Genomic DNA, 20421 nt, shown 5'->3' on the forward strand with positions numbered 1-20421 from the left:
AAAATGCCCACCCCAATGATAACACAATGAAAGTGGGCTGTAACGATCCAATGGTCTGATCACACTATCGTCACAATCTAACGGTCCAAATATCTCTTTCAAGTAACTTACACATGTCACGAACAAATGTGCAAGGCCTTCAACCTATTGAGATCTGACCCGTACATGTCATCTAACCACATTGGCACGGATAACGCAAACCTCCTGCGTTGATATACTTTGAATGGTCTGGTTGCCGCATCACTATCTTTCAATTTATGCTCCTACATATTATCTAAATACCAAGTGAGATATGCAGTCTAATGAAGCTACTACAAAATATTTGCTCATGGATATCCTGGGGTTCATGGTTTCTCTTACCCATATGGCCTACTAAAAGAAAATTATCACTTACTAGGGCCAAGCCAGCCTGACCCATCACTATCACTAGGCTCAACCACCTCAAGGGAGTAAGTATCATACCCGTCCATCTCACTTAATGAGTTAGAGACAACCAAAACCTTCACAAAGAGCTTGAAGAAGAGCTTTCATAGTGATTGCTTCACCAACGGTCTAGACTTGTGCAAGCACCAACACCTCTCAAAACAAGGGAGGATCCTGTAAAAACCAGCTCTCTGCGTCTGTTAGGTTGCATATTCCAGAATGAGAATGGAATGGAATGGAATGCACAGCAATCCATGTGCATTTTGACCTAGAAGAGCCATTTGGTACAATCCCGCAAAATGCGAATGGCACAATGCACTACATGCTCTGTTTCACAAAATAGGCCCAAAAATGATAACAGGCCCACAAGAACCATCATCCTCATAATTCTCATTCTCAAAAGTGGACGCATCCCATCCACATCTTATGGATGACCCAGATTGGCCCTCACCCTTCAACACTACTGTCGGAAACATCTCAAAATATCCAAAAACATTATCCACTCATCGGTTTTGCAACTGTGATCTTTTCACCTTTTTTCGATTCCTCATCATCTCATCATCTATAAGCCTTATCCCAACTAATTGGGGCCGGCTGCATGAATCCAGTTCCAATATTTCACTTTTCTTGAATTAAAATAAAAATCAAAACAGCTTGGCAATAAATTTGCCTAAAAATACAGTTCTCCTTTATGTTACAGGTCTCTTTCATACAGATCGGGGTGGGAGCCACTCACCACAGTAAACCAATCACGCCACAATTGACAGCCTGCAGTGGAGATTTTCTGCAAATGGTGCTTCCTTGCTAGCCACTTGACTCCTCATGCTTCTATGCCAAGTTGGAAACATGAGAAAACAACCCCAGATTTCCTTACATTCAAGTAAAGAGCATTTTCAGCTCCTCGATACGTGCATTGCGGACTTCCTGATCAGTTAGGGCCCCTGAGATCATCCGTTGCTTCCGGGCCTGCACGGCTTCCATCCTTTCCTCCACTGTTCCCTGTTATAGAAGCAAAGATCAAGATTGAAGCCAAATGTTCAAAGCACACCAGTTTTCAAAGATCAAGTTACAGGCCTGCGCGCAAAAATGTCTCCACTGTTCCCTGTCGTACGCACACACGCAGAGAGAGATACAGACACATAGAGACACAGACACATGCACATAAGCAGACACACATACAAGCTGAATGGGGATTGATCCTTCATTATTAAAAACAAAGTTCTTCAAGTTTTTATGCTTGTCTTTCAAAAATCGCAAAATCAACAAGAAACTAGTCTACAATACAAATTCAACAGGCAAAATAGTATGGTTAAGGTGATCCCATTAGTGTGATTCAAGGGAGCTCCATCCACAGTGAGGAACATGACCTAACAGCCTGGATTGACTGATATCTATGGTCATTGATGTCATCCGATACTAAGTAAAAATTAGTGGATAATGAAAGAGTCACCAAGGAAATCAATCTCCAAAAGAAGAGACCTAGTAAAAAAATTGACTTGGAACAAGTTCGGAGAGCCATGCTGGTTTCGGGCTTTGGAGAAGTCACACTAGGAGCCATTCTTTATGCAAAATACAGTGGACAAGTTGCCATGGTTTAACATACCAGAGAAGATTCACTAACATGACCAGGTCAAACTTAAGTAGGCCTAACCCCAAATGATAGCTAACAAACACTTGAAGCAAATATGACAAAACAAAGCAGAAAACAAACTTATCATCATAAAAGTTGTTCTAAACCTTAACTAAAACCACTTCACTCCAAGGAATGCCAAAGCAATGAATTTAGCAACAGCATACCTTAATGATGAACCGTTTGATTGAAACTCTTTTAGTTTGACCAATACGATGAATGCGCATGACAGCTTGCTCCTCAACAGCTGGGTTCCACCATGGATCCTATGAAAAAAATGAACCATAGGAAATGGTTAGTTGTTCAAACAGTTCTGTTATTATGCACTGAGCACTGGAGATGGCATATATGGGAAGCAGTTTGTTGGTCTAAGAGACCCTTCAATTATCTCATTGAATTGACCTACTATCATGTTATCAAAGTTAGCTGAGGGCTGCATGGTCATTCCTTCTAAATTTTCACATCTGCTTTCTAGAAGATTTTATTATAGCAGGCACATAATTTCACCCAGTTTTGAAATCTAATCTTTTGGCACCATGGATTTGGGGGGATTTGAGGGGATTTCAAATCCCTCATCTGTTTGGCACCATAAAGTAACTGGGGATTTCAAATCCAGGGGACTTCAAATCCCCTCAAAGAGAGGGTTTGAAATCCAAGGCGGAAGCTAGTATTTCATCTAAAATCCTCCATGAGTCACATTTGTAACATGTGTCACTAAGCTACTAATCCATTGGGCATCTAGCCCACTGATGATATCCCAAAACAATAAGATTATCAACTACATCATTAAATTACTTCAATAGGATGATATGTGCAGTCCAAACATTGTCCGTGTAAATCGACGGTTAAAAATCGTTGGTTAGTTGCTCGGTTGTGAACCTATGCATGTGGCCCATCCAAGACTTGGAATTTCATCATTTTCAGCCATAGTATATATTTCCGCAGGCTTATTACAATCATTGTGTCAAACATTACATACGTACACTAATTAGGTATATTAAAGTTGATTTAGTAATTAAATTCAAACCCCTGTAAATATAATGTGCATGGCTACTTTTGGATTACAAGGGATTCATAATCCAGGGTGCCAAACACAACCAGAGGATTCCAAATCCAGGGGATTTCTAACTGGAGTACTCCAAATCCATGATGCCGAACGAGGGCTTTGGATACGTTAATATCAGTCAAGTTATAACAACAACAACAACATAATAATAATAATAACAACAACAACTTGATAACTTTTTTAACCATGTTTGGTTAAGAAATGAAAGATGGAAATGTTTTTCTTCTTGGTTAATGGTTTAACCAAAAAAGCCTAAAAACTTAGTTATTGTTTTTTAATCCTAAAAATTAGTTATTGTTTTTTAATCCCCTATAGCAGTTTGTCTTTTTAACCACTTTCTTCTCCGTAAATACACAGCTAGGGGTGGCAATGGGTCAGCATTGGGCCAGATCCACCTCAAGCACGACACTCATGGTCCTACACCAAGCTCGTCCCAAGCTTGGGATGGTCGTATCACAACAGGCCCAAGCCCAAGCCTGAAAATTTTTGGTTAGACCCGACCCTGCCATGCCTAGCCCAAAAATTGATAAAATCCATATTTCTCATTCAATGTTTATAATCTATCCATTGATCAAGCGAGCCACACATGCACAAAAAATTAGACACTTAAAAGAATGAAATAAATGGTCAACATTCAAGATCCATGGGTTGTCTAATCAAGAATTAGAATAGCATATTTATAAGATATAAGACGTACATATGAAACCAAGTAGGGACTGGTCGAGCATCCTATGCTAGCCGGGTCGGGCTACAATGATTTGAGTTCGACCTTGCTCAAAAGTTCACCCGGCAATGAATGTCAACCCGAGCTTGGGAAATGAGCCAAACTTATAGGTCCAAGCCTGGTCTAAAGATCGATTGGGACCATCGGGCTAGGCAGGCCATTGTTGTGCAAGATGCCTTGGATTCTGCCAATCTGTTATGCAGAGAAGTCCTGTTTCAGCTCGACCGAGGCCATTTTCGGTTCGACCAAAAATTGGGTGGATTCTCAGGTTGCATGTTGTGAAGATTTGCAAGTTTTTGGTTCAACCGAAATGTGTAGTCAATTTGGTTCAGTCCGACCAAACAGGTTACGCGGATTTGCGCAAATCAGAGTTTTTAAGTCCGAACACGATTAGGGCTTGTCAATACGAGTGCTCTCTCTAAGGGTAAGGGTTTGCGAGGTGAGAGGGTTTCTAAATACTTATAAGGGCTTGGGAAAGAATTTTCTCAAAGGACTGGGTTTTCCTAGGTGTCATTACAAGGAGAGATCTGGGTTTCGTCTGTGATCGAAGAAGGTGAGTGGTGTAATCTCTAAAGCTTTGATTATAGTGGATTTCTGCCTGCTTTGTGCTGTGATTTTTTTTTTCACAAGGGTTTTCCACGTAAAATATCTTGTGGTCTATATGTGATTGCTTTATTATTTGGTTTTTCAGCTTAATTCAATTGTTCTATCTTTGTTGAACGTGCTTCCGCAAAGCGCACAAATTAATGGTGGTATCAAATCCAAATTTCTAATACCTAGGGTTAATATGGGTTTGTTGAAGGCTCAGTATTTCAACAAAGTAGTATCAGAGCATCAAGTCTTAAGGACGTTTGGGAATTCAATGAAGGTGTCAGGGTCGAAGTTCAATATACAGAAATTCGATGGGAAGAAGAATTTTAGTTTGTGGCAGCGGAAGGTTAAGGATATTCTAGTATCACAAGGGTGAGCAAAGCGTTGTTGGAGACTAAATCAGATGATGATGATTGGAGCAAACTCAGGGAGAAGGCTATGAGCACCATCCGTCTATGTCTATCGAATGAAGTCACGTAAAACATTCTGAATGAGGAATCTCCTCGAGAGATCTGGAAGACACTTAAAGATCTATACATGGTGAAGTCCCTCACAAATAAGTTGTTTATGAATAAACAACTTTTTAGGCTACAGATGAAAGATCTGATCTCCTGAAGCACGGGAACTCGTTTACGAAGATATGTAGCGAGTTGTTAAGGCTCAAAGTTGCGATCGAGGAAGAAGACAGAGCAGTGCCACTTCTAGTATCGCTTCCCACATCATACGACCATCTCCTCACTACTCTACTGTATGAGAAGAATGCAGTGAAGCTGGAAGAGATCACAACAACTCTCGTTTCCAATGAGATGAGGAAGAAGTCAAGCAATGATGACTCTAAAGTGGAAGGGTTAGTTGCGAAAGGGGGTCAAGAACGTGGGAGATCCATGGAGCGATCTCAGTCTGATAGAAAGAAAAAGCCTAGATCGAAATCAAGGGCAAAAGACGGATGATTCTATTGTGGCATAAAGGAGCACTTCAAGAGAGAGTGTAAAAAAATGGAAGGATGACCTAAAAATTAAGGGAAAATGTAACACAGGTCAATCAGCTAGTGCAGCGAAAGAGAGCTCAGAAGGAGACCTCCTATCGGTCTCTTTAAGTACAAGTCATCTCTCAAATACATGGATACTCGATTCGGGATGTTCATATCACATGTTTTCAAATAGGACTTGGTTCGGATCCTACAAGTCCTATGATAGTGGATGTATTCTAATAGGGAATGATGTAGTAAGGAAGGCCATTGGAATAGGGACCATTAAGATAAGGATGATTGATGGAGTCATATGGACTCTAGGTGATGTCAGGCATGTCCCATATCTGAAGAAAAACTTAACATCCTTGGGGGTTTTAGATACGAACGAGTGCACGTTCACCACATCTGGCAGTGTAATCAAGGTCACCAAATGTGCAATGGTGTTAATAAAGGGATATAAGACAAGAAACATGTACAAGTTGATTGGGAGCACGATTATAGGTGAGGCCCCTACCACCTTACACGCAGGATCCGGCACAAATAACACTGCGAAAGGGGCGTGATGGAACTCCATAAACGGAAACTATTAAAGGGAGTTAAGGCGTGCAAGGTAGATTTTTGTGAGCATTACATCTATGGGAAGCAGTGCAAGGTAAGGTTCAAGACTACTACATATACTAGCAGCGGAGTGCTCGATTATATTCATTTCGATGTCTGGGGCAAGTGACAGTACCATCTAAGGAATAGAAGGAGGAAGTAGAGAAGCAAACCAAGAGACAGGTTAAGTGTCTTAGGTCGGATAATGGTACGGAGTACAGAGATGTGGGATTAATGAAATTCCACAATAAACAAGGCATCATAATACACTTTTCAACTCCAAGGACCCAACAACAGAACAGGGTGGCAAAGAGGATGAACAGAACTCTATTGGAGAGGGCGAGAAGTATGCAGTTTCATGCGGGGCTGTCTAAAAGCTTCTGGTTAGAAGCGGTGAACACGGAATGTTATATTGTAAATCGGTCACCAATTACAGCCCTAGACTCCAAGGTTACAGAGGAAGTCTAGACAAGCAAAGACATCGATTACTCGAGGATGAGAATCTTTAGGTGTCCAGCATACATCAACGTGCAGAGTGGACAAAGGTCAAAGTTGGATCCCAAATCTAGGAAGTGTATCTTTATCGAGTATGAAAAAGGTGTCAAAGACTACAAGCTTTAGGATGTAGACTCTCAGAGGGTACTCATTGACAGAAATGACATCTTTGATGAGGCATCAATGTTGAAGGCCAACGAGGACACTACAGAGAAGTCGGAAAAACATGGTGAGATCGAGAGATTGTCGGTGTAGGTGAAGCCGGTTGAGCCGATTACTGAAGATGAAATTCAGCAGGAGCAAGAAACTGAGCAAAATATTCAGCATGATACCTAAGAAAGTATAGTCAAGAACAAGGAAAAAAGAACCATTAGAGCCCCAGTTCGATATGGGTTCGAGGACATGGACTCTTATGCATTGTTCACAGGGAGTAGAGATCCCTCCACTTTTCAAGAGGCAAAATCTGGAAAAGATGGGGATAAGTGGATGTCAGCCATGGCGGCGGAGATTGAATCTCTACATAGGAATCAAATATGGGAGTTGATGAAACTTCCAAAAGAATAGAGGGCTATAGGGTGTAAGTGGGTGTTCAGAAAGAATGAAGCATTTACAGAGGAGGGTGAAAAGAACAAGGCATGGCTCGTAGCAAAGGGGTACTCGCAAAGGGAAAGATTATATTACAATGAAGTTTTCTCTTTGGTCGCGAAACATACTTCAATCAGGGTGCTACTGGCGATGGTAGAGGAATCCAATTTGGAATTAGAGTAGCTTGATGAAAAAACGGCATTCCTTCATTGAAACTTAAAGGAAGTCATTTACATGAGGTGCCTGAAGGATTCAAGGAGCTTAGTAAGGAAGGTCATGTGCGTAAGCTGAATAAGTCATTATATGGGCTGAAGCAGTCTCCAAGTGGTACAAGTGGTTCAATTCCTACATGGTGGAGATTGGGTAAGTGTGAGTACGATTGCTGTGTATATTACAGGGTGCTTGAGGACGGGTCCTACATTTTACGGATAGTTTACGTTGATGATATGTTAATAACTGCAAAGGATAAGAATGAGATACTCTTGTTTAAGTCTCGATTAAGCAAGGAGTTTGACATGAAGGATTTGGGCGTTGCGAAGAAGATCCTAGGCATGGAGATACATAGAGACGGAATCTGGAAAGTTATGGCTTTCAAAGAAGGATTATGTTCAAAAGGTGCTAGAGAGGTCCCACATAGAATGAGTTAAGCTAGTTAGCATACCTCTAGCAGGTCACTTTAAGTTGCTAGCCAGGTCGTGTCCAAGTAAAGAAGAGGAAATTTTGTACATGTCACGGGTGTCGTGCGCTAATGCAGTGGGGAGTCTCATGTATGCAACGGTTTGCACGACGCCAGATATTTCACAGGCAATCGGTGCGGTTAGCATTGGAATGTTGTTAAGTGAATTCTTAGGTATCTCAGGGGCACAGTCGACACTGAGATCATGTTCAGGGGACATGGAACTTCAAGTGGAGTTGTAGGCTACGTGGATTCGGATTATGCGAGCGATCTGGATAACAGGAGGCCCACTACGGGATATGTTTTCACATTATCAGGGGGACCGGTATGTTAGAGATCTACGCTACAGTCTACGATAGCATTATCTCCAACTGAAGTAGAATATATGGCCGCAACAGAGGTGTCAGAGGAGGCATTGTGGCTGAAAGGTCTTATATGAGAACTCAAGTTGAAGCAAGAGGCGATTTGGTTGCATTGCGATGGTCAGATTGTCATCCATCTAGCAATGAACTAGGTGTATCACGCGAGAACCAAGCACATCGACGTGAAGTTCCATAAGATACGAGAACTCATTGCTTCAGGAGAGATTTTGTTTCAGAAGATTCATACAAACAAGAATGCCATGAACATGTTAACAAATCCAGTGACCATAAAGAAGTTCAAGCATTGCTTGGGCTTGATCAATCTCACTAGCCATTGATGAGATTGGGCACCCTTGCAAAGGGGTGCGGATGGAGCTGCGTTCCAGGTGGAGAATGCAAGAGCGGTCTATACTCAAGGTGGAGGTTGCACGGGAGGTCTTCGAGGTGACTTGGCAGAATGTAAGTCAAGGTGGATTCTGCCAATCTGTTGTGCAGAGAAGTCCTGTTTCGGCTCGACAGAGGCCATTCCTGGTTTGACCAAAAATTGGGTGGACTCTTAGGTTGCATGCTATGAATTGCACGTTTTTTGTTCGACTGAAACGTGCAGTCGGTTTGGTTCGCTCCGACCGAAGGTTGCATCCAATCCGATCAAATGGGTTACGCAGATTTGCACAAATCAGGGTATTTAAGTCCGATCACGATTAGGGCTTGTCAATACGAGTGTTTTCTCTTTAAGGGCAAGAGTTTTGTAAGGTGAGAGGGTTTCTAAATGTTTGTAAGGGCTTGAGAAGGGATTTTCTCAAGGGGCTAGGGTTTTCCTAGGCGCGCATCGCAAAGAGAGATTCGGGCTTCGTCTATAATCAAAGAAGGTGAGTGGTGTAATATCTAAGGCTTTGATTATAATGGATTTCTGTCGTTGTGTTGTGGTTTTTTCCCGCAAGGTTTCTCCATGTAAAATAGTGTGTTCTGTACGTGATTGCTTCATTGTTTAGTTATTCTACTTTATTCGATTGTTCTATCTTCGTTGAACGAGCTTCCGCAAAGCGCACAAATTAACGATGGTATTATATCCGAATTTCTAATACCTATGATGCAAGACAATTAACCATTTGCTCTAAAAGCTCGAACTGCTAGAGTATGGCGAATTAATCCCTTTATCTCATAGCCCAGGCCCCACATCTCATGGGTTAAGACCTCAGCCAAACCCCCCCTCGTGGGCCGCAAATCACATGGGTACCGTTTCACACAAGCCGCCCACCCCGAGTGTGTCCCCGCATCTCACAGGCTACCCCACTTGAGCCCGGTGTGAAATGCGTATTAATCACCCCCGGTGAGGAGTCTCGAACACGAGACCTCCCCCGTGGGCCCCGCCCACCCCAAGTGTGCCCCTGTATCCCACAAGCGACCGCACTCAAGCCCGGTGTGAAAATGCCCCTACATTAACCTAGGGTTGATCTGGGTTTGTTGAGGGCTCAAAATTTCAACAAGGCCACATGGCCCATTGCCACACTTACAACTACATGAGAAATATTAACTCAAAATTAAATTGTCCAAATGGTGGGCCCCACTTTAGATGGATCATAAGTCAATGAACGAAGAAAATTCAACTCAAAATTACACCGTCCAATGGCCCTTTTTTCTTATAGCCAATGGGTTCCCTATGGCCTTTTTTCGTATTTTCTGGAACGTCGTGAAAAGGGATCATCTCAGAGTTCTTTGAAAGGGGTCAACTATCATTGGAATTGGGGGCATTATTCATATCCCTCATCCCAAAGATCGAAGGCACATAAAGGTTGAAGGATTTTAGGCCCGTAAGTCTAATCAATGTTCCTTGTAACATATTGGCCAAAGTCCTAGCCACTAGATTCCGTGTGACCTTCATGAGTGTCATTTCGGAAAACAAAGGTGTGTTTTTGGTTGGTAAACAGATCTTGGAAAGAGATCTAAAGGCCCATGAGTGTGTCGACTCTAAGCACAAGGCAAAAAATGTGTGGTATGCAAGCTAGATATTGCAAAAGGCTTATGATCATGTAGGATGGGAGTTTTTGGATTATATGTTGGCAAGACTGGATTTTTGAAGGAAATGGAGAGGGTGGATGCAAGAATGTATTCGCTAGCTGTTCCTTCTCCGTTCTAGCCAACGGATCTCCAAAGGTCTTCTTTAAGGTCTCAAGAGGCCTTAGGCAGGGTGATTCTCGCTCCCTATTCTTATTCTTGGTTGTGGCCGAGGCTCTCAGCAAGATGCTAGGTAAAGGGCAAGAGGTGGGTCTTATTTATGGTTTCAAGGTGGTAACAGTGGGCATTCAGATTTCTCACCTGAGATTTGCAAATGTTATTATTCTAAGTGTTTTGGTCTTGGGCCTCAAGGTAAACATCTCAAAATGCAAAATGTTGGGTATTCAGATGATGAAGGAAGAGACATCGAGAGTACCCAAAGTGTTTAGGTGTAGTGCAGGGTCCTTTCCATCCACGTACCTAGGCTTCCCTTTGTGCATTGACAGGCCAGGCACCGTTGGGATAATAGAAAGGGTGGAGAGGAAATTAAGCCACCACTTACCCCTGGAAGGAAGAATTTAACTCATTAAAGTTGCTCTTTCCAACTTGCCTATTTATTTTGTCTCTATTTCGATGCTCGGATCTTGTTCTGAACAAATTGGAGAGACTTGGACAAGATTTCCTATGGAACAGCATGGAAGAGAAGCATAAATTTCATCTCCTTGATCGAGAAGAGGTCTACAAGCCCTTGTTAGAGGGAAGGACAAGAATCAAGGACCTAGAAGTGATGAAGATGGATCTCCATGGGATATGGGTGTGGAGGTTCGGCACAAATGAAGATGGGCTATTAAGAAAGATCGTATTGGGGGGGGGGGGGGGGGGGTGGTATTCTCTATCGGCATCTGGCTTGTGGAGGGCGGTCTCCATGGTGGTGCCGAAATTCAAGGAGTGAGCGTCTTTCTCATTAGGCGATGGAAACCACATTCGTTTATGGAGGACATTTGGAGTAGTGACGAACAACTTTCAAAAGTGTTACCCGCTTAGCCCTTTTATCTCCAATAAGTAATATTGTGGTGGCTTGTTGTTGGTCAGTTGGTCCTATGGGGTGAAGCAACAGTGTGGGTTCCTTATCAGCAAGTCCTCTCATATGAGCAAATGGAGGATTTCATCAAACTTTTGGTTATCTTGTAGTGATACCATCCATCTCCGGGGAATAAGGATACAATGGTTTGGCACATTGAAAAATCAAGTCGTTCTTTGGTTCAATCATTTTTTATACTTCTTTGAAGCCAACTTCAAAGGTTCGAAAAATTCATACCTTTATCCCTTGGTTTTATGGCGCTCCCCCAAAGGTAGCATCTTTTGTCTGGTTAGCATGTAGCTTATGCTACGTAGCGTTAGCATTGTTTAGCCTAAACGCTACATAGCTCAAGAAAATAGCTTAAGTCGCATGTAGTCTACGCTACATGTTAATTTACATACACTAGTGTTACATAGCCTACACTACACACTACTTATACAAGTCATTTTTCACTAAAACAAAAATTAATTAATGTTTTCAAAGATTAAATAAAAATTAATTAATATTTTCAAAGATTTTAATAAAATAATAGAAGTAACGGTATTAAACCATTGCTTTTTCATTGTCTTTATAGTTAATTTTCCCCTACTTTTCCTATAATTTTATGTTGTGTTTAATTGCACCAAATATCATGAAATTTCGTAGTATTTAGCACCAAATTAGACTGACTAATGATGAAAGTTCATGACACCCGGTGCAGACAAGTGCAACCTTAATTAAAAATTTAGGAGTAGCATGTAGCTAATGCCACATGCATACACGAGTTCAGAAGAGTCAACACTACACTACATGCTATTCGCTATTTAGGGCCTTTTGTTTCGTCAATTATCCCAGTAATGGAAAGAAAATGAGTCATCATTATGATTTTACCATGACCAAACCAAACACAGGAATCACTGATCAAATGCAGATGTATTCAAGAGACAAGTAGAAGAATTTGTAATCATTGCACTTTTTCATGGCATTATTGTAAAAATCTCAAATCTAAACAGCAACATCAATGTATTTTGGTAATTATTTGACGTTAACGTAATGTAAAATGTCATTATTATGATTTTACCACCAATAAACAAAACACAAGAAAAGGTGGTCAAATGCAAATATTGTCAGGAGATGGGTAAAGCAATTTATAATCATCGTACATTTCCTTTACATTACCATGGTAATTGGTGAAGCAAACAATCCCTTAAAACACTGAATGGGAAGAAAAATGGTGCTCTCCATCGACAATCTTCAAAGAAAATTCATGATGCAGACCAAAGTAACGGGTGATGTGTATGAAAAATGCAAAGTCGATAGATCATGATTTCATAAATTGCGCGTTTGCTCACAAGGTGTGGGTTGACTTCCTTAGCCTTCTTAATACGACTTGAGCAATGCCTGAGTCCATTGTTGACCTCCTAGTCCCTTCACATGGTGGAAGTGTTAGAATGGAAGGAAAAGGAGTATGGTGATTAATCCTAATTGTAGTTCTATGGGCTATTGGGGGGGGGAGGGGGGCAGAGGGAGGCTTTCATAGTAGGAGTGCATTGGTGGAAGATGTCATAAGGAGGGTTAAGGTTGATATTGTGAGTTGGCCATCCGGCTTAAAAGCTATGGACGATTGTGATACTCTAGCCGTGCTTGGGTTGCAATTCTCTTAGCTCCTTGATTTGGATATTCTCTTTCTTTAATAAAATTCCATCATCTTTTAAAAGATAAAATAAGATCAACCGTCCAAATGGGGGCCCCACTATAGATGGATTATAAACCAACATAAAATAGTGAAATCATATTTTAATCGTCAAATTCGTGAATGCTTGATGGATGGTGCTTGGTATGTTTAATTTCAACTCCAAAATAGCACATTAATTTTCAAACAAAGTTCAAAATTATTCCATATTAACATATTTGTTTACCAAACTAAGTTGAAAATTAAACTAGTATTTTTAGTCCGCTCCTTTTTTAACCATAACCAAAAATTTTGTTGTATCCAAACAGCCCCTAAATTAAATAAAGGAATTCGGCTTCTCTTTCACACTTTCTCACAGTAATTGCCAGCCAAATCATGCCACGCTCCTTACATTCAGAACTTAACCAAGTTAATAATTTGGCGAAAAGATCAAAAGGCAGCTTTAGCATCAAAGGCATTGTGCGCTAGGGTGTGTCATACTATAAAGCGTCGCTGGGCTTTTCGGCCTACTCTTGTGGGATTTGGTCCAGCCACTTTCCCCTATGGATACCTCGTTATTAAGGAATCAGTTGTTAGTGAGCAGCCACAATGGGGCAGGGGATTAGGAAAAAAAAAAAGCAGAAGAGATTACTGAGAAGAAAAAAAAAACTCAATATTTCATTTTACTAGTTCTTTTTGGAGGGATTAAAATTAGAGCAATTTAATGTACAAAAAAAATAAATAAAAGGACTTGGGGAAATGTAATTTCTGCATTCCAAACCAACCCCACAAGTGACAGTTGAGATTTTCTGCACATACTAAAACAAAGGCGTTTGATGCTGCTGTAAGGTTTATTCCTACGCCCCCAGCCTTCAATGACATTAGTAACACCTGTGGTATGAACATGCCAAGTTATAAAAATAAAATAAAATAAAAAGGTTGAAGAGGCATTGTGTACTATACTAAAAAAAAGTAAATTCACCCTCAACATAGTTTTTGTGGCTTACCAAAATCTCATTTTCTTCAGTAAATTGCTTGATTACTTTTTCCCGTTGAAGAAGGTTTAGAGTCCCATCCAAACGAACAAATGTAACATTATTACTTGAACCAAAAAAAAAAAACGGGGATTACAATTAGTAAGGTAATCATCACAGTATAACAACAAAAAATTTATGTTAGAAAGCCACATAGGTTTCAAGGGCATCACCATAAAGCAGTTTCGGGATTCCAATGGGCTATAATAAAGCATAAAATATTTCATTACTCCAAATGCATAATGCTATATGGCTTTTTCCCAAGCTATATGGCTTTTTCCCAAGGAAATTTGCAAGTTCTTCCCCTGCTATGATAGAAAAGGAAGGTGCTACCCAGAGAAAGAAGGGAACCATATCAATGGACGGCACTAAAAAAGAATGAAGAGGATTTAAATCTATCTAAATTTACAAGTTAACCAATGTCTTTCGTGGAATTGTTTAGCATTTTAAAAATGCTAAGGAATTGTCAAAGAATACTGTGAAAGTGGAAACTAAATGTAAATACAAAGCAGAAAGTAAAAGAAAAGAGGAGGAAGCAACTCTACATAGGCAATTTCTAGAATATCTGGGAGATCTCTATATTCATCCTATTACAATCTCAACACTATCGATGTGTTACAGTAGGAACAAATGAATGGAAATTATTCTTATTAAAGTCGTACACGAGTTGATCCGAGTCGAGCTTGGCACAGCTCGGCTTGAATCGGCTCGGCTAGTAGCTAACCCCAGCTCAAACTCGGCTCGGTCCACGAGCCTGTCTAGCTAGCTCGGCATGGTTCGGTCAACAACTCGAGCCGAGTTCGAGCCTGCGCGGCATTTTATCAAACGCCTGGAATGCATCTTAAATTTCTCATAGAATGCAAAACAGTAATGACATTTTACAAGTATTTCATCAAACACCTGTCATGCACTATCAAAATCAAACACCCGGCGTGCAGCATCAAAATCAAACACCCAACAAATAGCATTAAAATCAAACACCCAGCAAGTAGCATCAAAATCAAACACCCAACACATCCATTCTTTCCTCGCAAACACTTCGTTGAATCATTTCATCAAACACTTGGCAAGCAACGTCCATATCAAAATAACCGAGTCACCGATCCGATTAAATCCAAGTCAATTCGAGTTGAGGTTCGATCCGAGTCAAGTCAAGCTCGGGCAAGCTCAAACTCGGCTCAAATTTTTTTTGAGCTCCAAAAACTAGCTCGACTCGGTCCGAATCCAACTTCGAGTTGAGACGAGTCAAGCTTTAGTCGAATCGAGCAAGTTGACCGAGCTAACTTGACTCGTGTACAGCTCTAATTCTTATGATCAGAGTAGGGTTGCATGATTGAACAATCGGGAAAAACACACCCCCAAATCTCCCTTTATCCTTTCTTTTTTAATGATTTTATGGCTTCAATTTTTGGAGTTATCGGCATAGAGAAACTCATGCCACATGAGTGGAGGATCAAAAGATGAAACAATTGAGGGAGGGTAGATAACCTCCTAATGGAATTTGGAGGGGGGTCACAAAATTATCAGAGTTGAAAAGGAAGATATGCCATGATAACAATTTTGAACATGTTGAAGTCTTCACCAAGCCTGCTAAGGACATAAAAGGACCCTATCTTATCATCAATAGCAATCAAGGTATTCCATAACAATAACAATGGCCATAACAGCCACCACTGTTATCGTTACAGCCCTTTTCTTTTGTTTGCGTGTGTGAATAAAACCTGTATCTACCCCGGAAAGGGGCCGTTAGAGCCGTTATGGGTCATTTAAGATCCCATAACACGTAACGGTTGCCACCATTATCGCTATGTAATGGCCGTTACAACACACCATGGTAGCAACAGTAATGGTAGCTAGTTGATCAAAATACCCATTCACCTTGGATAGAAATCTTGCATGGTCCATGTCCCAATTATGCAAATTTGTAAGAATACACACCAGACCTGATTTATGAGAGAAGGATGTCTCGATTACTTCCAGATGTATAGAGATTGTGCTAGTGACCAAGCAAAAAGAGTCCAATCACAATGGGCCTGTGCATCATTTGCAGGGTAAGGTTGTTGCCAAGGAATATAGCTTTTTCACCTCCACCTGGAGTAGATGCAAATTCAGGGGATGGAGCAGAAGAGCCATGGAGAGTCACATAAACTCTTTATCTTCCACTATTTCTTGTTACATGTTCGTCCCAACCCTCTATCCTCCTTTTTAGGTTCATTCGATAATGAATCAACCAAATGCACTTCTAACACTTGTTCAACTTTTGGAAGGCCTTGCATTATATCACCCAATCTTGATCATATACAAATGTAACCAACGATCTTCTTCGAGAAGTATTTCTCCACAATGGCCATGAAAGGTTGCACCTGGAGTGGCCAAATAAGGCTTAGTTGATCCAAGGAGTCAACATGAAGAACTTGCCTAGATTTTGTGTGTGATCCGTATTTGGACATACATACATTTCCACAAATAAATTGTCCAAGCCTAATTATTGTGGATGTCTCCTTGCAGTAATCGTGAAAGAGTAAGTGATGCAGGACACAAGATTTAATGGTAGCATGCAACGTGAAAATTATGAAAGAGTTCATAAAGTAATTTAATTAACAAAAGATGTTAACACACCACACAATTAAGAGTAAATAATAGGAAATAAAATCTGATTTAACCTGAATCGCATGCCCGCATGCTAAGAAATCACATAAATCAATTAAAACTAGGCCCGATAGAAGGAGAGAACTTCCAATTTGGCATAGGCACGTACCACACTCAAGGGGCTGACTTGTAGGTTCTAGGATTATGGTTAGGAAGGGGAAAATCTGAAACTTGAAAAATTAGGGTTCATGGGAATTGGGGATTTTAGAATTAGGATTTTTAGAAATTTGAGAAAATAGGAAATTGAGGATCTATGGTTTAGGGTAGGGTTAGGAATGGGGAATCAAGGGGTTTTGATGGGGGGAACCAAAGGGAAATCAATGGATTGAGGAGTTGTCTGTATGGTCAACCTAGTAGCTTGAACATGTGGCCGTATGGTCACACATGTGGGTCGTTAGCTAGAGTTTTGCAGTCCTCAATGGTTGATTTCGGTTGGGGTTGAAGTTGGATGATGAAAAGTTGAAGAAAAAGATGATTTAGATGGTTTTGGATAGGAAGGGAAGAAGAGAAATAAAGTTTTTTGGGAAAATACCTCTTTTTTTATAGAAAGGAAGAGAGAAGGAAGATGATAGATGGAAGCCTCGCACCTCCATTGAAAGGGGAATGGAATCACACCACATCCAAGCTCCAAATCACATGGAGTATACTTCAAATCACATGAAGAAGAGAAAACACAGCTTTCTTTTTTCAAAATAGATCACGATATGAACTAAAGGATCATCAACAAAACTGTTAACATGGATATGTCATCACATGCAGAACATTATATCTATATATAGCAGCGGAATGATAGCATATACTTAAATTCAAACAACAACACGTTTATACCAATCAGATGTCCATGCATCAATTTCAAACGAAAATAGCCTGTTGTACCTGCATCCAAACAATTAACTAACATTGCCATTGTAATGATCTAATAAAGAAAATAGACTAAAAGCAACATATATGTGGATGGTCGGACCACCAGCAATGGCAGTATCCAAGACATACTCAAACCAGTCTATTGGGTACGCAACCCCCAATATCCCAAAAATTTATACAAAAATAAAAAATAAAGAGAGAGAGAGAGAGAGTAAAGTTTCATCAAAGTCCCGATCATTGTGATTTGAAGGCAGTTAGCTTTCAAAGTGGGCCAGTGCAGTCGAGGAGTTACTGAATCCACTCCTTCCTCCTCTCATACCCCATTTTCATTAAGAACCCTGCACTAACCATATCTGCCTGTAACACCCTAGCAGCCTGAAGTTAGTCCTCATGGCTAAGTCCGTCAACCTCTTCTAGTATGCCCAACATTCTTTGGAGTCGGGTCATACTTTTGTCGTGCCATTGTAATAGTCAGGGTCTTGACTGCCTCAGCCATCTCTCCCATCTCATCACCAATGTGTTCACTCAGCTTACCCTTTCTTTGTCAAGTCATGCCGCTAGCGGTGGAGTGGCTGTTTCTGGACCCTTTCGAGGTCTCCATAGGACCTTTGTTATACCTTTTAGACCGTTGTTGTGATCCCTCGTTCACACATAGGGCCGAACCACTTTCGTGACCATCATCATCGTCTGACGAAAGACGAACAATTTCAGACCCATTTTCTTCGGATTCGTCGTCGGAATTGAGCTCATTTCTTGGGCGTCGTCTACCGGAAAGTGGTGACAAGTAGGTACTACTGGCAAATGACTCATGGGCGCATTCATTGCCAAACATAAAAGCTAGATCATTGTATCTATCGATATGTTTCCCACGAACTCGTTTAGCATATGGGTGAGACTACAAATATTGACAGTTAGGTTTCAATTACTACAGGATGATTTAAATCACAAACAAAGAACTAAATCGGTCTAAGTTTTAGGAGTGTTACTTACCGCAATGTAACCATCCCACACATCATCTGAAGCGATCACCATTTTCTCTTCGGGGTCCCATCCAAACCCACTCGCATTCAGCATGTCCTTGATTGCCCAATAGAATCTTTTCAATGTACGCAGACAGTTTGAAATATGTTTATTTCTCCAAGTCAATTACACACCTATCTTGAATTTCTGTGATTGTTGCCTTATAAGCTTCCGGTTTGAAGCCAATGTCACTCTTACGTCCAAGATTAACCTGCTTGACTAATGCATCAACCAATGCATTGTCCATTGGATCACATCACGAAGAGAAAATGGTGATCACTTCGAACGATGTGTGGAATAGGTACATTGCAGTAACACTTCTAAAACTTAGACCGATTTAGTTCTTTATTTCTGATTTAAATCTTCCTGTAGTAATTGAAACCTAACTATCAATATCTGCAGTCTCACCCATATATTAAACGAGTTCGTGGGAAGCATATCGATAGATACAATGACTTGGCTTTTATGTTTGGCAATGAATACGACCATGGATCATTTGCCAGTACTACCTACTTGTCACCACTTTCCGGTAGACGCCGCCCAAGAAATGAGCTCAATTCCGACAACGAATCTGAAGAAAATGGGTCTGAAACTGTTCATCTTTCGTCAGACGATGATGATGGCCACGAAAGTGGTTCGGCCCTATGTGTGAACGAGGGATCACAGCAGCGGTCTAAAAGGTATAACAAAGGTCCTATGAAGACCTTAAAAGGGTCTAGAAACAGCCACTCCACCGCTAGCGGCATGACCCGACAAAGAAAGGGTAAGCCGAGTGATCACATTGGCGATAAGATGGGAGAGATGGTTGAGGCAGTCAAGACCCTGACTATTACAATGGCACACGGCAAAAGTATGACCCAACTCCAAAGAATGTTGGGCATACTAAAAAAAGTTGACGGACTTAGCCATGAGGACCAACTTCGGGCTACTAGGGCATTACAGGCAGATATAGTTAGTGCAGGGTTCTTCATGAAAATGGGGCACGAGAGGAGGGAGTGGATTAAGAAACTCCTCGACTGCACTGGCCCACTCTGAAAGCTAACTGCCTTCAAATCACACTGATCAGGACTTTGATGAAACTTCACTCTCTCTCTTTTTTGTATAAATTTTTGGGATATTGGGGGTTGCATATTAGGGATGCTTCATAAGCACCCAACAAACTGGTTTGAGTATGTTTTGGATACTGCCGTTGCTGATGGTCCGACCATCCACATATATGTTGCTTTTAGTCTGTTTTCTTTATTAGATCGTTACAATGGCAATGTTAGTTAATTGTTTGGATGCAGGTACAGCAGACTATTTTCGTCTGAAATTGATGCACGAACGTCTGATTGGGATAAACGTGTGGTTGTTTAAATTCAAGTATATGTTATCATTCCGCTGCTATATATAGATATAATGTTATGCATGTGATGATATATCCATGTTAACAGTTTTGTTAATGATCCTTAAGTTCATATCGTGATCTATGAACTTGTATGATGCTTTTCATCTTATATTATCTCAAACAAGGTAGATTTATTACTCTAAATTTTCGGTAATGTAATACATATCTGGTCACAACAGGAATGATCTGGTTCCATGAATTCTAGTATTGATATGGAATATAGGGAAAGAATGAAAAATCATAAGCAGGTGAGATGACGAATCTACGTTGTCCACATCAATTTCATAGTTCGTTCCACCAATATGTGAATATCTTTTTCTTTGCTATTATTAGATCTCAATGAGAACAGTGGTAGTGCTACAATGAATGCATACATTATAAGTCTGATGATGATCTAATTTCAGGTACCAATGGGAAAGTATTATATGGTCTTTGTGGGGAGAGTTCCAGGGATATATGACAGTTGGGAGGATGCTCGCGCACAGGTAGATCAATTCAATGGATGTAGACACCAATCGTTTAAGTCATATGTTGAGGCTGTGACAAAGTGGAAGAACTACAAGGTAAGGAAGACGCAAGTGATGTTTGGAAAAATATTCGGTTGGATAATTTCATTTTAAT

At 40.7% G+C, this 20421-nt stretch overlaps 1 protein-coding gene across 4 annotated transcripts in view; it reads right to left on the reverse strand.

Annotated features, from left to right (window-relative positions):
• Nucleotides 1–891: 891 nt before the first annotated feature.
• The window catches only part of LOC131235703 (DNA repair protein RAD5A), a 49551-nt gene continuing 30021 nt past the window's right edge, over nt 892–20421 (reverse strand). Inside the window, exons 17-20 of one of the 4 annotated variants that reach the window (XM_058233002.1) lie at nt 13854–13947; nt 13666–13737; nt 2221–2319; nt 930–1422 (exon numbers count right to left, since the gene is read on the reverse strand). In XM_058233002.1, coding sequence (XP_058088985.1) covers nt 1300–1422; nt 2221–2319; nt 13666–13737; nt 13854–13947 — 388 coding nt within the window. In that variant the 3' untranslated portion in view covers nt 930–1299. The other 3 variants (XM_058233003.1, XM_058233005.1, XM_058233004.1) reach the window with 3 other exon arrangements.

The sequence above is a fragment of the Magnolia sinica genome, chromosome 19, assembly GCF_029962835.1.
Source record: "Magnolia sinica isolate HGM2019 chromosome 19, MsV1, whole genome shotgun sequence".
NCBI lineage: Eukaryota > Viridiplantae > Streptophyta > Magnoliopsida > Magnoliales > Magnoliaceae > Magnolia > Magnolia sinica.